We start from the raw sequence: 19969 nt of genomic DNA, 5'->3' as shown, positions 1-19969 counted from the left end.
GCTAAATTCACTTAATTTCCTTCCTAATTAATTTCTGCTTATGTTTTTAAGTCAGTTCTATAGATCTAGAGCAAAAAGAAATAATTATCTTTTCCATGTATGGACACTCTGAGAAATATTTTTGAAATTTGAGCTCCCACAAAGATCTTAACCACTGGTTTTCACAGTTCATCTCTTTTGGACCACGGAATAATGGGACACTTGGTATTTGCATCAGCCGTGGAAGGGCAAAAGAAGGAGAAGCCTGACCTTTGTCCTTTGGCCAGTAGGGGCTATTGTGAGAAATCCAGGATGGGGTGCAATGGGGGTTACCAGTCTAAGGGCTGGCTCATGGCCTGAACTTTTCTAGCTCCTCACAGATCAAGAGCAATTGACTCTGATTATGTGACCCAAACTGCTGGTACTGGAGGCCCCTCCACATGCAGTGTTACCGAGACCTGAAGACATCATGAAATAGGACCTCCATTTTAAAACACTGTTCAGTTCATCATAGGTCTGCCTGACAGTAATATTAGCTGTGTCTATCATAATTGGGCCATGCATTCTATGGATATGTTTATTTCTAAAATTGCTCCATGTCTGTCTTTCTGCTTCCTTCTATCCCACTTCCATGTTTCAAGTTCTCCTGTCTCAGTCTTCCTGCCTCTTACCTACTTCCTTCGTCTCTTGTCTTTTCTCTTTCCAGAACACCCTGGTTTGTCTTCTTCTTCCTCAGAATAATTTGAAACAATCACGAGATCCCATAGGTCCTTGGCTCCCCACCCCAGCCCCTAGGTTTCATATGATAAGAATTTACCTTCTTGGCCCATCAGTTCCTTAACCCCATCTTGAAAGGACAGCAGCTAAGAGTCTCATTCCAAACACAAAATCTGAAACACGGCCTCTTGGCAGCCCTCAGATGAAATCTATCCGAAAAAGGAGCTGTCATTTTGCACAGTCCCCAAAATTTATGGGACCTTATAAATGCTGTTCTTCCCTCCAACAGGCCTGTTTCTTTTCCTGGGCTAATCTCAGGCTCTGCTTATTTTCTTCTAGGTCCCTGTCTGATGCCACCTTCCCCTCAAGAAAATTCAGGTCCCAGTCCTACCTGTTGGTCTGTTATGGTACAAATCAGAACCATTAAGTGTTTGACTATTTGAGTTAAAAAAAAAAAGAGTTCCCTCTATTCACTCATTCATGAATGGTTCTGAATGTCACAAACTGACAACCAAAAAATCGATTGCCCACTCTTTGGGGTTTTTTCTTGCAGTAGTTTGTTTTACAGTCATGCTTTTTTGATGACGTTGCCACAGCAATGAATGAATCTGAATATCTTGACTATCTTGTCCGTAGGTGAATGTCCTACACTCCATAATTCCCAGCCAGTAAGCCAGCTTCCTTCCTTGAGGCCTGAACATCATCACTACCCAACAATCGATGAGCCTCTTCCACCAAGTAAGCGTTAGTTTTGAAAATCTATGTCTTAATTCTTCCTATCAAATCTAAGCAGGTCAGTATGAACTTTGTATGTAAACATCCAAACTCTTCCCCCACTCTGTACCTTACAGTGTGATCAAAAACCATTATGGCACCTACCATAAAAATTGGTTGGTTGGTTTTTTTGTCAGATGGTTTCAGGATGTGATCTCAAGTAGATAACCCAGTATTTTCAGTAGCCCTCAACTTCTGAAATGGAGAGCATTTCTTTACAAGACTTGACTAGTCCTTGCAAACTGTTCATGACCCTTACTTCACAAATTTTACTATTTTCTATTTAAAAGTTTTCAGTTCAAGATGGGATAATCCTATTATTCTCCATGGGACCATTTATGGTTCAAGCATAAGACATTTCAACTTGCATTTTCCTTACTCTAAATTGTACCCATATGTGACAGCCGCAAATTTTTCCTACAGGTCTTGGAGGTTTCCAGGCAAAACATCATCTTTAGGGGTAGAATTCAATCACATTCTCCTGGTAACTGTAATGTGTATTAATAATTATCTAGCTGGTTATTTGAACTTGGGAAAGTCACTTAATCTCTCAGAGACTCAATTTTCTTATTTGTAAAATTTTAATTTTTTCATCTGCTAAGTGCTAGATTTGGATTAGATAGTCTCTAGATATTGTCCCAATGTAATTTGCCCTTATAATATTCCATTATTATATTTGTAAGAAGGAACTGACACCCCAGATATTATATATTCACTTAGCATCACATATGTTCCTGAATTCTAGAACATCCCTGTTTTGGTTTCAACTCATTTTTCAAGCAAAGATAACCTTTAAAATTTGATAAATTTTACAACTGCAGAATCTTTCCAGGATGCAAGGAACCAATGTTTCTTTACTTTCTTTTGCCTGTGCTTACATTAACCCAATACAGTTTTGAAAGAAGAAAGACTTATTCTTTAATTCATCTATTCTTGACAATATGATATATTTAACATTTACACCATTCTTCTCCTATTCAGTTGTATTTTATCAGTGATAAAACAGTGTTTTTAATGTGTGGACCAATTTAAAGGAACACTATATTTGTTGGAAGAGACCAAGATAGGCATTATGTCCTTTAACCTTTGATGCCTGATTTCTTTCTTTATACATTGATTTATGGATATCCCATAAATGTCACTAGAGATACTTCTGACTTAGAAAAATACCTATAACATTTTCTCTCCAAGAAAGAAACATTTTCTCCACATCGAAAAACCTATCTGTGAGTGTGCACATGAATTGACCTTCAATCCATGCAAGAGTAATAACTAGTTATACACACAGATATTGTAAATGAGTATAATATATTCTGTTTTAAAGAATTGCTTTATATAAGCTGTTTTTGAAAATAAAAATAAATTTCTTCCAGACAGGTTTCAATTTTCTGTCCATATAACACAGAAAATATAAGAAAAGTTGGTAGTGAAGCTAACAGCTAAATTTTCTTAAATAATTTCACATGGCACATGGATGAATTCTTCCCTGATAGTTACTCATTGGATAAATATTTATTGAACACTTATCCTGTGTGAGGCACTATTCTAGGTAAGGCAAACAAGTGAAGATCCCTGCCCTCAAGGAGCTTTACAGTCTAGACTGGCAGAGACAGATAATAAAGAATAAAAAGAATAAACGATAAATAATGCAGCACATTAGAAGGTATTAAGTGCTGTGAAAAAGCAAAAACAGAACAGGGGAAGGAGGATCTGGAGTGTATATTGATGGCCAATTTTCCATTTTAAATAGAGTGGTTGGGTACACTTTATTGACAAGACAACATTTGAAGCTAGACTTAAAGGTAGTAAGAGAGTTATCCACCCAAGTATTGGGAAGGAAAAACTTTCTGAGCAAATAGAACAGCCTGCCTGGTGGGCTTGAGAAACAGCAAGAAGGTCAGTGTGTCTGAAGCAGATTTAGAAACTGAGGAAGCAGCAGGTAAAGAGATCTATCAGGGGCCCAGATCACTCACATAGGACTTTGTAGACCACTTAAGGGTTTGGCTTTTATTCTGGATGAAAGGGGAACATTGTAGGTTTCTGAGCAGAGACTTGACATTGTCTGACTTAGGACTTAACAGTTTTTCTGTGTTGACATTAAATTGTGAGGAAAAAAAAGTAGAAGCCTGAGACCCAGTATAAGGTTCTTGCAGGTGAAAAACAGTGGTGGTTTGGGCCAGCAGGGAGCAGAGGAGGTGAAGAGAAGTGGTCAGATTCTGGACAGATATTTTTTTGTTTTGTTTTGTTTCCATTTATTTTTATTAGTTGGAGGTTAATTACTTTACAATATTGTAGTGGTTTTTCTCATACATTGACATGAATCAGCCATGGATTTACATGTATTCCCCATCCTGATCCCCCCTCCCACCTCCCTCTCCACCCGATCCCTCTGGGTCTTCCCAGTGCACCAGGCCCGAGCACTTGTCTCATGCACCCAACCTGGGCTGGTGATCTGTTTCACCATAGATAGTATACATGCTGTTCTCTCGAAACATCCCACCCTCGCCTTCTCCCACAGAGTCCAAAAGTCTGTTCTGTACATCCTGGGCAGATATTTTGTGGGTAGGTTTGCTGACAGATTGGATATGATGTATGAAATAAAGAGAAGGGTCGAGAGTGACCTCAAGAGTTTTAACCTGGATTTAATTGAGACAGAAAAGGAAGGCTGCAGATAAAGCAGGTTTGTGTGGAAAAGAGCTGAAATTTGGTTTTGATCGTGTTATAATTGAAATGTCATCCAGGAATTGATGTCAAGAAGGCAGTGAGATGTGACAGAAGTTCAAGAGAAAGGCTTAGACTATAAACATGATATTGCAGTTGTTAATGTGAAAGTAAAATTTATAGGTTTTATGAGTATAATAATTAAAAGAGGATACATTATTAGGCTCTACATTGTTCTTAGACTTCATGGAAAATATATAGTATAATATATGACAGATCCCTCTATCACAAATGAATGGACACACATGAATGACTACTCTCCCAAGGTCATCCATAAAGGTATCCTTTTCAGGAGTCTGTTTTGGTATCACAAAGCCAAGTGCATTGGACATGCTGAGGCTGAAGTTCCATTCAGAAATTTTCTCTTAATGCAATATGGTTTATACAGTATTTGAAAGTAAATTCTTTACAAAGCAACCCAGAAAACCCAGTTATAATCTCTAATTATGCTTACCTATTATTTTCTGAATATTTATGAGAGGTTTAATTAGCCCTCTGCCTTCCACATGTTTAATATATTAACAAAAGGGCCTGTCTGTCTGGCTTGACATTCTTTTCCGTGAGTGATTTGGAAATACTGAACTCATAAAAATGATCATTATCATTGCACCATACTTCAGTTCTTTTCCTTGGAGAATCCATGAGACTGGAGTCTTGTCTTTGAAGGAATCCTTCCTCTACTACGGGTCACCTGGAGGGCAGGGATGTGTGTTAGTCAGCAATGTGTCCTCAGGACCTGGCCTGATCTCTAGTTCATAATGAGTAAAAAGAGGTGTTTGTTCAAGTGAATGAAGTAGCATGATACTCTTCAAAGGTTAACACTCATTCTTTGTTGGATGACAGTCATGTTGGGTTCTTTTAAAAAAAGCCCAAGTTGCTAGTTTGGGAATCACTGAAATTTTTTAATGTTTGGCTTGCAATTAATTACTCAGTAGTTACACAAATACACAATTCCATCAATGAGCTAATTAACATTTACAACTAACAGTTGACAACTGAATCATTTAGTAGTTAAATTTAATCAGAACCTTCTAGAATATATTTATACAGCCTGACTGTATTTTTTTTTCAATTTGTCTTACAAGCTGAATTTGATATTTTCTGGTATTTTAGATTTCCTCGGGCATTATTTGGCAGTCCCTCAGGTAAATGTCAAACATAAACCATAATGTTCACAGACAGATAAACCATGCACATATCAAACCATAACTAAACCAAATATATTTTTTCATTTTAAAAACAATTGAGAGTTGCTATGTCATTACCTGAATGATACTTTTTCAACAGAATTGTTAAATATCTGACCTACTCCCAAAAGCTATGGCTTTTCTCATTTAAAAGGCTGAATAGTTTTCCTCATTTGCAGTCATTTTTGCATTTTTTTCTTTAGTGTAACTCATTTTTCAGCATAACTTTATCATGAAGCTGTTATTTCCACCACATTTTTACATGTGGACTCTGAAAGCTTTGCCCATCTCGGTACAGCGGACATTAAGCTCATCTTCGTTAAGCTCAGGTGTGTACACATGACTCCCAGCTCTCTCGGTTTTCAGGATTTTTTTCATCCTATCACCCCAGTCCGGCCCCGACGTATATCATGGACTGTATCATCTGTGCTTCCACCTTTTAGTTGGTTGCTATTGTTTAAATTTGAGAAGTAAAGAATTTATCTTTATCTTGGGCTCCCTCTACTGTTTGGGATGGTTATTTATCAACAAAGAGATACATAAAAAGCTTGATGCTAGTTAATAGTCGTGATCGGTTTTGTTTTGGTTGAGAAATATTTGGCAGCCACAGATAGGTTGAACATAAACTATGAATTCACAGCTTATCAAAGGATGGTTTGAATTTAGTTTCTAAGGGTCAAATCTTTCCATTCTTTCTCTCAAGAGGTGATCAATTAAGGCTGTGATATATTAGAGGTTATATGAAGCTGCACCTACGTGCAGTATTTTAGAACTGTAGTCAAACCTGGTTTTAAGAGGAACCATAATTCCTTCCTAACCAGCCATCCTCCATCAGATTTAACAAAGAAAGGACTTTTTTCAGCATCAGAGTGTCAGCTTTCGCTGGAGGACATTTCCAATCTTCCAGCTGTCACTTGGTAGCCAAGAAAATTGACAAGATGGAATTTTTTAAAGAAAGAAATAAATATTTGACTTTGTCTTTAGAATTGTTAGAATTTTAAGATAGGTCATGTCTGAGGAACCCCAGTTACTGTCTCAAATGGTCCGGCAGAGAATCGGCATCCCATGGGCTCTTTCCTGGCATACCAACTCCATGCCAATGCCTCAGAGGTCACGCAGGTGCTCTGGGCAGTTCTTGGTCTTCGGCGAGTCACCAGCAGTGAGTTCTACCCGCAGAAGACCTGGAAGTGCTTATCTGTTTCACATGGCTCTGTAGTTTGTCCTTGATTTTTCTTTTTGCCTTTTTGTCACGCGCTAGACTGGGAAGCTCGCATTGACAGCCACGGGCGGGTCTTTTATGTGGACCACGTGAACCGCACAACCACCTGGCAGCGTCCCACAGCAGCAGCCACCCCCGACGGGATGCGGAGGTCTGGATCCATCCAGCAGATGGAGCAGCTCAACAGGCGGTGGGTGACCAGCATGCAGTAAGCCCCTAGAAACCAGTAAAGGGGAAGGGCGATTAATGAAATTCCCTCTTAGACTTTTCTGCTCAGATTGTATGAGGAAACTGCAAAGTAATTAGCCAACTCATAGTTAGTACTTGGAAAGCTAAATTTATAATTCAGCGGCAGGACATCAGCTAAGCCTGAGTGTCATTTAAAGATGGGGAGTCCTCTGTACACCTTGATGGCCCAGGCTCAAACACAGGTGTTCTTAGCCAGGGGCTCATGGACCAGCCCCCACCCTGGTATTCACTGAGGGTGTCAATGTTCTAGGAACTGTTCAGAAACTGTAAGCAAATTATACATGGATGCACATTTTTCTGTCAGACATTCATATCTGTCATAAGAATCTCAAACAGGTCTGGAACACAAACAGTTTGGAAACAGTTTGAAAACATTCCAAGGATAGGTTTAACAGAATACTAAAAGCTGCCTGGAGAAAAAGCTGTCTCATAAATTGCTATATTCATGCCTACTCCAGTCCCATAATTGCTACATACTCAGAAATATACATTCTTAAACAGCTTTCATCATAGAAAATGAAATATTTAAAAATACTTTTTGAGAATTGTTTTGTCTAAAACATAGGCCCTTTACTAGTTTTTATTAAGTGTGTAAAGATGTCATTTTGTTTTCAACATGCAAATGAAACCCTCAATAGCATCTGTCCCATGTTGTAAGCTAGTACGAGCATCATACTCAACATCTTACTCCTTTAAGATCAGGGCAATGGCTCTTGGATACTTTTAGTAGCCAGGAATGCAAACTGCAGGCTCAACTTCGTTTATATCCACCTGATGTCTTGCTAGTGTGAAGTAAAGAAGAAAGGTAGAGAGGGACAAGAAAGAATAAATAATTAGACTTGGGGGACACAGCTATGGATAACAAACAGAAAAAAATGTATACTACAGAAAAAAATGGACAATTTAACACTATTAAAAATAAACAAAAAAAAGTTGAACTTCTAGTTACTGCTGTTGTAGACAACATGAGTTAGTCACTCAGTCGTGTCCGACTCTTTGTGACCCCATGGACTGCTCTGTCCATAGGATTCTCAAGGCAAGAATACTGGAGTGGGTTGCCATTTCCTTCTCCATGTTGTAGGCAGAGGAGGATGCTTTAGGTGAAAATCACGAGGATTCTTTTATCACATGAGCATTTGAAGACACTTGCTTTCCATTTTTCCCCATCAATAGCCAAGTGTCATTAATAAGAACCATAAAGCATTTTCATTGGCAGCGTATTTCTCTAGTCATTCCCACAGAAAGAAATCATATTACAAGGAAGAACATATTGTGTATAAATGTACCATGAGAGTGTCCTCTCATGGTGATTGCAACTAAAAATGCAGGGAACACAGCAAGCTCATTTTACATAGAGATGCCATAGGCAGAAATAGCCTCAAGGTCTGTCTTGCCAGACGGATAAGTTGAAAGTATTTATCAGACTAAGAAACAGGGAGAGCACCATCAGGCTGTATCTATGAAAGGTCCGGTTGAAACACTAAGACAAAACAGAAGCAGAAGTAAACACCTTGACCCATGACACAAAAATACATGGAAGTTTGTTCATGGCGTTCAGATTGTATAATATAAAAATGAAACCAAATCCAACCTTAACCAGGTCTCTAGAGAAGTGTGCAGGCTTTGGTGTATAAAGCCCTGTGCCCTGCAGTGGAGCCGAACATGCTGAGAAAAGCCAGACTTTGATGAACAGGAAGCTGTATTTGCTGCATCCATTTGGACAGATAAAGAAATCGAGCAGTTTGAGAAAGTGCTTATTTCTTGTGAAAATCCTACCTAGGGAAACTTAGATAACCTTGAGATAAGTATCCAGGCTCTTCAATGCTTATTTTAGCCTATTGCCTTCAAGCACTTAAAATTTTTCAGTGATTTGGCCTGATAACAGCAGCCACACAAAGTATACTGTCAGTCTTTTATCCATTGCAGATGTGACCACACATAGGGGACATTTGTTTGATAACCTGCAGTTATCAGGAGAAATTGACACCTGTCACTGTCTCATAGCAAAATGGAAAATACTTCTCAGTGTTGGAAGAAGGAGTTTCTTTTTACTTCTGGCAGGGTGATTGTGAAAGGCAAATGTTTTGTGCGAAGAGACGCGCACTGCAAAATAAGGAGTTGACAAAGTAGCATGCGGTGACCACGTGCCCTCAGCCACTCCCCAAGTGGCCTTGGTGGCGTTGCCTCATGCTCCTACTGCAAGGGAGCTCCTACTGCTCGTTACCTGCCTTCCACCTGGCACCTGTCTCCATCCTACAAAGATCCAAACCTAATGTTGTATGGTCCCTGAAACCTCCCCAGAGCCCTCCACACGGAGCCGGCGGCTGCCTCCTCTGCAGCCCTGTTACTGATGGGGCACCATGCCTCACCTTCTTTCTCATTCTTCTGTGTCCCTCCTCCCAGTGGCTGGATAGGGCCAGAGTTTACCAGGCCTCAGTACAAGACAATTTCCCAAGTTAATTCCTGCACTTTCAGAATATCCTGAATGAACTCTCTCTTCCTTCTTAACAAATACTTCTCAAACAAACCAAAAATATAAATACGTAGTCTGATTTTAAATAGTCAACTCAAGTTTGATGTTTTAGTTATCTGGATAAAATTATACTATGGAGAAATGGAAGTCTTAAATATGAAAAAAAAAAAAGATCTTATAATCTTATACCCCAAGGATTAGCTTTTTTAAAAGATTAAACTGTCTTCAAGTTTTCAAGTTCCATATGCACAGTTTTTGTATATTTAAAATGATGATATAGTTTTATATTCATTTTTCACTTACTACATTATTAGCATTTTCATATTGCTACATAATCTTAAAGTTATCACTTAAATGATAGTGTTCCAATAAACGAATGTAATTTAGTTAATTTGTCATATTGTTGGATATTTATTTTTATCACTATTTTCCGTAAGACCCAAGGGCATGTAAAATGTTAGGATTGTCTTAGCATGTTTCCTTTGAGTTATATTCCCAAAACAGCAGGCCAAGGGAGATCTCTGTGGTTTCAGTATTTGATATCAGTGTTTAAGTATTTTTTAAAGTGATTCTGCAGATTCACTCTGCCAGCAATGGTACCCTCCCTTCCTTATCATCCTTTGGTGGGTTTTTACTGACTTAAGCAATTCTCCTGGCGTTTTGGTGCATCTTACATTTCATTTCTTGGAGGGAGGGTCTACTTCTGCTTCCATGAGCTCTTCTTTTACCAATTTTAGCTCCTGCTATGAGAATTATCTGTTCTACAAGCTTAGTTTGTTTGGTTTTTGTTTCGTTTGTTTTGGCTTAGCTCCTGAAGGGTTGTTTTTTTTTTTTCTTCCTTCTGGTTTGGTTTTTTGTGTGTTCCTCTGTGTGTCCATTTACAAATTAGACATTCCAGCTGACTTTCTTATCAGTTTCCATAAACTCTATGTGATATAAATATTTAACCTTTTACTGAAAAAATAAAAGGTGAGGGGGATATTGAAGGACTCTTCTTGATGAAATAGAAGAGAAGCACCTCTCCGACCCCCTCTTTCATCTTCAGATCAAAGAGGCCCTCTGAGGCTACAGCCCTGCCCTTGCTGGGTGATCCTCCGTGAGCTGCTGTGTGTCCTGCTTCTCCAGGACTGTCCCTTCTCCAGCAAAGGCCAGGGGTGGGGGCTGGCACTTGGGTTTTGAGGCTGCTGACTTAGTAAAGTATGGGATACCACAGGTCCAACCAAGGACATGTGGAGCAGGTTGTGAAATTTCAGACATTTTTATCAAATAAGGTTATATTAACTCATTAAAATTCTCTTCTGCGGTCACTGCACTTTGGGAAGGAAAAGAGAGGCCACACCATGAGGTTTGTCTAAGCCCTGTTCCAGACGTCTGTTGCTGAGGAGCAAACCACCCCAGACTTAGAGGTGTAAACACCAATAATTAATTATTAGCACCATTGTCATCATCGTCGTCATTCTCTCTCATGGTTATCGTGGTGGGCTGAGTTCAGTGAGGCCCTTCTCGGGATATCTCATGGTTGCAGTCAGAGGGTGGCTGGGCTGGAGACTCGCATATCTAGAGGGGGATACCGGCTGTTGGCTGGGACCCCAGCTGTGGCTGTTACCCAGAGCACCTCCATGTGAACTTACCATGTTGCCTGGGCTTTCTCACAGCATGGCTCCTGTATTCCATCACAAGTTGTCACTTTGATTATTGTCTATTGGTCCAGGAAGTCACAAGACCTTCCCAGCTTGAAGGGGAGGGGACATTGATTCACCTCTTAAAATTAACAGGAGAATGGTAAGATTCTGGAAGAGCCTGTGGACTAAAAAATATAGTTGAGTCACTTTTGGAAAATGCAGCCTGCCTTGAGCCACTTAGGGGATCCTCTGGCAGCAGGTCCTTTGGTCTTTGGCAGGCCTCACTCCTCCCCGAGGTCAAGGTTACACCCTTAGGCAGATTCTCACTGAGTAACCCCCCACCCCCGCCCAAGGCTGCACTACTTGAGTCCCAGCAAGAACTCAGGAACATCACAGACAAACAGCCTGCACCTTCCCTACATCCCCCCTGCCACAGACATGTGGGGGCTAAACACACATAAGCCTTTCTCTCTCTCTCTGAGTCTTTGCTCATTCCTGCCCTTCCACATTTTCTCATAAGAGGCCTCAGGAATGCCTCCCAGTAATAGCTGCAGGCAAAGCCATCATTCTGCCAGGTGTCAGGAGGGAATGACTGAGATTCCTTAGATAAAATAAAACCTCAGACCAGTGAGTATGTAGATAATACCATCTGAAGATTTGTTACAAATGCAGATTTCAATTTTGCTCCAGTTTCTGTAATTATAATAATCACCCAGATTATCACTCTGGCAGGTAGTCTGGAAACCACACTAGAAAACAAAACTCCTTTTTATTTTATTTATGTATTATTTTTGGTCAAACAGCATGAAGGATCTTTGTTCCCCGAACAGGGATTAAACCCCTGCCCCCAGCAGTGGAAGCGTAGAGTCTTAACCACTGGATCACCAGGCAAGTCCCCAGAACTCCTCTTTAAAGGTCAAAGAAAGGTCACTGGTCTTCGGAATGCCACCACAGAAGACCCCGTCTGTGTGACAGTATCTCCCGTGCCCCTACCCTGGATTGCACTGGCTACTCACTGCTCCCCAGATGCTGATCCCCCTTCTCTTCACACTTCTTCCGCCACTGCCACATCTCTTCTCTGAGCACAAGACCTGTATAGCAATGCTTCCCTGACTACGGTCACTGGTGTGACCTCTGGAACCTCCAGGTCAACCTGTCCAAATTCACACTAAAATCTTCCTGCCAACCTGCCCACCCCACCTGGTCTTCCTCATGGCTGCTGCCTCCACCCACCTGCTCTAAGCAGAAGCCCTCCTTTCCTCTTCTCCAGCTTCCATATCCAGGCTCCAAATCCTGTTAAGTCTACACATAAAGTTATTACAGCTTGGCTGCTAAAGATCTCTTAAGTTCAGTCCCTTCTCTCATTCCTGCTGTGCCAGGAGGAAAAGGGAGGCAGAATTCCTGTCCTGTGCCCCAGTGGGCTGAGAGACATCAGGCAAAGTCAAGGTCACAGAGGACGGAGGAAGGAAGCAAAGCAAAGAGGAACAAGACGGCTGGACACCTGCATACAAAGCACAGTGAGGTGTAGGCAGGCAGGTATACTTTAGGTAGAGTCTAGTTTAGGCAGGTGTAGTTTAGGCAGGCAGGGAGGTTTAGGTAGGTAGGCATAGGTGATCTTAGTATCCCTATAATATGTGGGTGTTCCCCTCCCCCAGCAGCATCCTAAGAGGCCAGCATGATACACCACGCCTGCCTGGGTCCAGGCTTCAGCCTCTCCAGCCCGGACCAATGCGGTAGTTCTCAGCTGCTCTCCCCGACTCCAGGCTCGTCTCCTCCCATGCACTCCACATAGGTGGGGGTCGGTGTAGAGCTGAATCTGCCTCTTTCTCAGCAGCTGTCCAGTCCCTACAGCAGCAGTTCTCAAAGTCAATCCCTGGACCAGCAGCAGTCGCTGCATCGCCCAGGAACTGGTTAGAAATGCATGTTCTTGCCTCCCATCACTCCATCCCCAGACCTACTGAGTCAGAGAGACTCTGGGAGTGGAGCCTGGCAGCCTGTTTTCACCAGCCCTGTAAGTGATTCTGATGTAGCTCAAGTTGGAGACTCTGGGCCTAGAGAACAATGTTCCAGCCAGTGCTGGGCACCTGCTGGGTGCTGTCTGCCACTGTGCTGGTTCCCTGCCCCTGCCCAGTGCCTCCACATCCTGGTGCCACCACCAAGCTTCTCAGAGTCCTCTCAGGTGAGGTCTGTGGCACGTTTTACTCCCTCTGTGTACCTCCCCTCCAGGCTCCCTGATGAGTCCATACGCTGGCTTCAGAATATATGGGCCTTGGGTGTTTCCTTGTCCCTGTCCGTAACTCTCATACACGTGGGACATCATGTTCACATCACCAGAGTCGTGGTCTCCATGCCTTTCCCTTTTTGGCTGCGTCCTGACTGTGAGTGTTCAGAGAGTAAGATCATATTCCAGTCTTCTCTTTGGTCTGAAAGTCCAGCATAGTGCAGGCCCCATTGGAAGAGTCAGTGAATATTTAGTAAGTACCCAGTTAGGTGACTGACTGGCCTACTGACTAATTCTCCAACTTGGGAAGAAAACTCAAAGGAACCTTCATATAAGCCGAAAGCATTTATTTGTCTGCCAGTGTTTTTTTTTTTTTAAATTTTCAAAAATGTTATTTATTGAAGTATGGTTGATTTATGATGTTAATTTCTGCTGTACAGCAAAGTGATTCAGCTCTACATATGTATACATATATATATATATTCTTTTTCATTATGGCTTATCACAGGATATTGAATATAGTTCCCCCTGCTATGCAGTAGGCCCTTGTTCAACCATTCTATATATATTAGTTTGCATCTTTTAGTATATAATCTTTGCACACTCCTTCCTAGTCATATCAGTTAACTGTCAAATAGAAACAGGTGAGTAGAACTTTTAGTTTATAGACTTATCACAATCAAAGAGAGGTGGTTTGATATCTTAATTGTAATATTTTTAAGTTCCTTCCCACACCATTATTTTAGAATCAGTCCAATTTCACTTAATGCAGGGCAGAGGCTGTTTTTTATAAGTTTTTGTGTGTTGATTGTTTTTTTTTAAGTCACCATACTTGAAACTCATCATAGCTTACAAAACAAAACGAAGTCAAATCACCTAGAAATACTTGTCTTGCAAATTGTCTTAAGTATCTTGGGAAATTTTTGAGCACTTCTCTCCTGACATTTCTTGACATCTAAGACAGTTCTTTACCGATTTCCCCACTTACATGACTCAGAGCATCAGCCCCTCAACAAGCCAACAAACCAAAGTTAACTCCTGTCTTTTCACTTTCTGATGCAAAGGTATCAAAATATTCAGCGAACCATTGCTACAGAGAGGCCTGAAGAAGATTCTGGTAGCCAAATTTGTGAGCCAGTTCCAGCAGGAGGTGGTGGAGGAGGTGGCGGGAGTGACTCAGAGGCTGAATCTTCGAGCTTAGGTATGGCCAGCGGTTACCCATGGGATGGAAGGTGGATAAGCGAGAGCAGGGGGGTGGGCAAAATCCAGGAAGAGAAAGAGGCTTGGCACCAGCAGGGTAAAAACAGACAGAAATGTCTCACCAGGAATGTAAAGGGAAAGTGGATTCACAGTGAAGAGAACTTGTACTTGTTCATCAAGGTGATTTTTTCAGTGTCTTAATCATTTCTTGTGTAAATTTATTTATTGGTGTCCTGAAGATGTTTTCCACTTGTAAGTAGAAGATGCAATAAGAATTCAAGGTCTCCTTCCAAGGAGCCACGTGACGATAATAGGAATAAGACTTGTTTGTATTTAGAATAAAATATCAATACAGTCCCCACTGAGGGAGGAACCTGGCGGTAAAGAGGTTTTCCATTGGTCTTACGATTTTAAATACACCACCACCCAGGAAATTTTTTTACCAAATACCATCAGCATCCACTAGGGGGTCTGGTGTTCATTTCTTTGAATCTGCCTGAGTGGGCCTCACATGTAAATATTCAAAAAGCCTGAGACTGGCTTCTTTTTTGTTTTTAACTGAAGTATAGTTGACTTACAACGTTGTGTAAGTTTCAGGTGTAGAGCAAAGTGATTCAGTTTTACACATATATATTTCATATTCTTTTTCATTACTGACTTGTAAGATACTGAATATAATTCCCTGTACTATACAGTAGATCCCTGTTATATATTGTTTTATATTATATTATATTATGTTATGTTATATTATATATGTGTTTAGTCGTGTCGAACTCTTTGCAACCCTATGAACTGTAGCTGGCCAGGCTCCTCTGTCCATGGAATTCTCCAAGCAAGAATATTGGAGTGGGTTGTCATGCCCATCTCCAGGGGATCTTCCCAACCCAGGGATCGAACCCAGGTCTCCCACATTGCAGGCGGATTCTTTACTGTCTGAGCCACCAGGGAAGCATCTATATAGTGATTAATTCCAAACTCCTAATTTAGCCCTCCCCAGCTCCTTGCCCCTTTGGTCACCATAAAGTTGTCTTCTGTGACGAGATTGGTTTCTATTTTTTATTTTTTATACCTGTAATAGCGTAAGATTATCACGGCGACATCCTGATAACCCAAATCTCTTAAATTGGGTAAATGATGGCAGATTGACAGGTATAGTACAGTCTGAGCAAACGGCTGTGTGTTTTGCATCCTGCCAGGTCTCAGCTCTCTCTGTAAAGCAGAAGAGTGGATACTTCATGCCCTCTTTTAAATACACATACATAGTTCCACCAACAATTTTAATTGCCCCCATTCTAATCATTTTATCAGATATATTAACTAAACTGACTAGTTAAGGTTTTTCTATTATTAATTCCTTTGTTTGACTGCTGAGAGACATTTGCTAAGGTGGTGGAATAATTGGAAATATGAGGGAAAAGGAAGAGAAAACTCCTTTTGGGGTTTGGTATCGGATCTGTTGACATTTGCTGTGTAACAAATTATCCCAAAGCTTAGTATCTGAAGCTCACAGCAATGCATATTAACTACCCTCTGCCCCAGTTCTGCAGGTGGGCAGTTTGAGCTGAGCTCCGCCAGGTGGTTCCTTAGGGCACTGGGCTCACACGTGCCTCCTTGGTCAGCTGTGGAATCGGCCGCAGGCTGGCTGGCCTGAAGTGGCCTCAGCCAGGGTGGCTTGTCCCTGCTCCCCATGGCTTTTCATCTTGTACAGGCTGTTCTCTTGATGAGGGAGAGAAAGTAATGGGGACCCACAAGCCTCTCAAAACCCTCGCTCAGAACCTCTGGCAAATTTTGTTGGTTAAAGCAAAACTCAAGGCCAGCTTGATTTAACGTGGGGAGAGGCTGCAAAGTCTCATAGTAATGGGGATGAAGGGAGAGGAAGGATTGCGGTCCTTTCTGCAAACAAACTGACATAGCTACAGTGAGCAACTTAGAAAGAAAATAAGAAAAATTCATTGGGATAAAAGGGACGAGTTATTCAAGGGCTTGATCCAACTGAAGTTACACTGGAGTACTCTGGGAAATAATGAGTCTCAACCGACAGACAGAGTGATAGCACGCCTGGCCATCACTGTGACACTGGTCAGATCACCATTCAAATCAACAATCCTCCCCAGCAATTCTGGTGAAGGCTTGTAGGCTGCTAGTGCCACAAAAGGGAAGTCCTCTAATTGAAATGATCTTTTTCCAATGCATTCAGTTGCTTTGTTTCACTTCTTCCAGATCTGAGAAGAGATGGGTCACTTTCTCCAGTGAATTCACAAAAAATCACCTTGCTGCTACAGTCTCCAGCGGTCAAATTCATCACCAACCCTGAGTTCTTCACTGTACTGCATGCCAATTATGTGAGTGTTCCCACACACAGAGGGGGCCTGGCCTGGCTTCTGGCAAGACCCGAAACACAACTTTGCAAAGTCACTGGATAGATTAAAGAGGATAGCATTTTAACTCAGGCAAGGGGGTGGAGTGGGGTGTGGTGAGGGGTGGGGGCAGGGAAGAGGAAGAGAAAAAAGATGGTTCCTTTTTGTTCTCTGTGAGTCTCTTCAAAAGAGAAAAGCTCGATTTAGGAATGCCGTATCTTCTTTGGGTTTTTGTTAGATTCAAATGGGTTAATGTCAGTGAAAGTATTTGGAAACAAAGATGCATTTTTATTATAGCTAAAATTTTTAAGGGGCAAAATTAGGAAGTTGACAGAGTCCCTTCAACCTGAATCATTTTATAAAATCACTTTCATGAAAGAAAGTTTAAAATAGATAAATAGGTTTCCTTTTCATATAATTAGCTTATCAAATAACCTGATTATGATGAATTTAATGTGATTTTTACATATTTAGCTTTCTCTCTCTTTTTTTTTTTTTTTTTTTGGTATTATCAAGAAAGCAGTGACATGATATTGGTATGCATGCATGCTGGGTTGCTTCAGTCGTATCTGACTCTTTGTGACCCCATTGACTGTAGCCTCCCAGGCTCCTCTGTCCATGGGATTCTCTAAGCAAGAATACTGGAGTAGGTTGCTATGCCCTTCTCCAGGGGATCTTCCTAACTCCGGGATCGAACCCAAGTCCTAAGTCTCCTGTGTTAGCAGGCCAGTTCTTTACCACTAGTGCCACCTGAAAGTGAAGTGAAGCTGCTCAGTCATGTCCAACTCTTTGCGACCCCGTGGACTGTAGCCCGCCAGGCTCCACTGTCCATGGGATTTTCCAGGCAAGAGTACTGGAGTAGGTTGCCATTTCCTTCTCCAGGGTATCTTCCTGACCCAGGGATCGAACCTGGGCCTCCCGCATTGTAGGAAGACGCTTTTACCATCTGAGCCACAAGGGACGTCCACCTGGGAAGCCCCCCTGATATCCTGGTATTACTGTAGTCATTGCTTTTTTTTCATTTGACACATGTTTCCTGCAGTTCAGGCACGGATCTAGGTGCTAATGTAAAGACAGATTAGGGTGACACCTGGTCAGCAGAAGCTCCCCATTTTGTTGGGCAGCAGACATACAAAGATGAGTCTAATGTGACAGGACAAGGCTGTCCTCTGGGAGGAACAGAGTGTACTGGAAACACACGTGATGCTCTGGACACTGGGAGCAGTCCTGAGGAGATCGAGTCCTGCAAGTTCTCTTCCCTGGTTCCTCCTCTGACAGCACAGGTTCATCCTTGCTCTTCTTGAATGTGGTGAAAGTGAAAGTTGCTCAGTTGTATCCGACTCTTTGCAACCCCATGAACTATACAGTCTGTGGAATTCTCCAGGCCAGAATACTGGAGTGGGTAGCCTTTCCATTCTCCAGGGGATTGCTCCTCTTTTCCATCTATATAAATCACTCCAGTATTCTGCCAGAGGAGGAACCAGGGAGGAGAGGGAGGAGAGGAAGGAGATGCCCAGAGAGTGCGAAGGAGATTCAGGGGAGCAGAACCAGCCTGGGGCAGAGTCAGTTGGGGAGGGAGGAAGGGGAGGGGAACTTGAGATGCAGGGGAGTTGGACAGTGTCCTCGGATGCTGGAGCAGTGGTAGAGTCATATTGCAAAGAGGTCCATGTGTGTTCACGGTGGGCAGGTATTTACTTCTCGAGCAAGATCTCTGCTTCCAAGGCCTCCTCCTCAAGGCTCACAATAAATCCCTGTGTAGCAACCATATCACATCCTATTAAAGTGCTCAAAGTATGCTTGGTCTGTGTTTCTCCTAATCCCCACTCCCTTCCCCATCTGCCTGGACCACATCTCAGAGTGCCTACCGAGTGTTCACCAGTAGCACCTGCTTGAAGCACATGATCCTCAAAGTCCGGCGGGATGCGCGCAACTTTGAACGCTACCAGCACAACCGAGACCTGGTGAATTTCATCAACATGTTCGCGGACACGCGGCTGGAATTGCCCCGGGGCTGGGAGATCAAAACGGACCAGCAGGGAAAGGTGAGCGTGACTGCTGCTGGGGCCTTACATCAGAAGACCCATGAGCAGGTGAGGAGGGAGGTTGATGAGGAGATCAAAGTCTGTTCCTGAGACACGCTATTGGCCACCAGGCGGAAGGGAGGGTAACTCCACATCCGGATTTCTGTCTTTTGATGTTTAGAATGTTTCCAAATGTCCCTGACTCCTGCCCACCGATGCTAATAGCACCTCCAGCAAGTTGTGACATTGCTATGTGTCCCCTGGGTGGGGAGGAGGGCTGGGGGACACTTTCACACACAATTGAGAACTACAGGCTCCACATTTCTTAATTTAGATTTGGAACTTGAAACCAGATTCTATTCAATGACCTTTCTATTGTTTTGCCTCCTTAGTTCCCTCTCAGAGGATGAAATTATTAGTTAAATAGGAGTGACATTATTAAATTATTCATTGTGATTTCCCTAATAAGCCTTCAGTTCCTATTAAAACAGGGTGAATTGGGCCAATGCAGTGTTACTGACTTGCATTTTGCTTTTGTGTGGCATTAACCAAAACTGGTCCTTCCCAGGGATGCTGTAGAAGCCTAGCTGAGTCAGCTAAAGTGAGAATGCTGTTTCTTAATCACCATCAATCACTTCAGTGTATTTATAGGACAGGTCAAACAGGCTACCGAGGAATCGTTCCTGTGTAATCTTTTATAAACTTTAGTAGAGAGACTCCTTCCCTCTTCTAGTGTCAAAAGAATCAGGAGTGTTGCCAGCAAACATGTGTTTCAACAGGAAACTGCGTCATGCAGCTCTCTTCCTCTGTGATTATGACCATGCAAAACACAGTTCCCCAAGTCAGCTGATGAGGCTTCACAGTGCCCTGGGAACCAGAAACCCCTCACCCACACTTTGTCATGTCCCATTACCCGAGCCCTCTGGAATATGGGAGGAAAGATTGTGTCCTCTAATTGATGCAAGTCCGCCAGTACAATGAATCTCTATGACCAGCTCTGCAGTCAGGGATGAACTTGGCAGGGGGCGCCTTGTGTAGTGGAAAACCCACCACAGACAGAATCTACTCTTATTTACCAGATGTGGCCTCCACTGGGAGAATGACAGTGAAGCATGGTGTGGGAAACATGCTTTCTATACAAAAGAAACAGACCCAGTTCCAGAACACTAGACCATCTTCTGGTCTGTCACTCAGCCAACGTGCTTCTCACTTTGTCAGCCCATTCAGAG

At 42.2% G+C, this 19969-nt stretch overlaps 1 protein-coding gene across 4 annotated transcripts in view; it reads left to right on the top strand.

Moving 5' to 3' along the window:
- HECW1 (HECT, C2 and WW domain containing E3 ubiquitin protein ligase 1) overlaps nucleotides 1-19969 on the top strand; it is a 443378-nt gene that overhangs the window by 332955 nt on the left and 90454 nt on the right. For all 4 annotated transcript variants that reach the window (XM_043873248.1, XM_043873250.1, XM_043873249.1 and 1 more), the window contains 5 exons: nucleotides 1333-1434; nucleotides 6637-6787; nucleotides 14227-14363; nucleotides 16583-16704; nucleotides 18576-18761. In XM_043873248.1, the coding sequence (XP_043729183.1) occupies nucleotides 1333-1434; nucleotides 6637-6787; nucleotides 14227-14363; nucleotides 16583-16704; nucleotides 18576-18761 (698 nt within the window). The remainder of the gene's footprint in view (nucleotides 1-1332; nucleotides 1435-6636; nucleotides 6788-14226; nucleotides 14364-16582; nucleotides 16705-18575; nucleotides 18762-19969) is intronic.

This window comes from Cervus elaphus, chromosome 18, assembly GCF_910594005.1.
Source record: "Cervus elaphus chromosome 18, mCerEla1.1, whole genome shotgun sequence".
NCBI classification, from domain to species: Eukaryota; Metazoa; Chordata; class Mammalia; order Artiodactyla; family Cervidae; genus Cervus; species Cervus elaphus.
The sequence above is the reverse complement of the archived record's forward strand: the minus strand, read 5'-3'. Positions and strand labels throughout refer to the sequence as shown.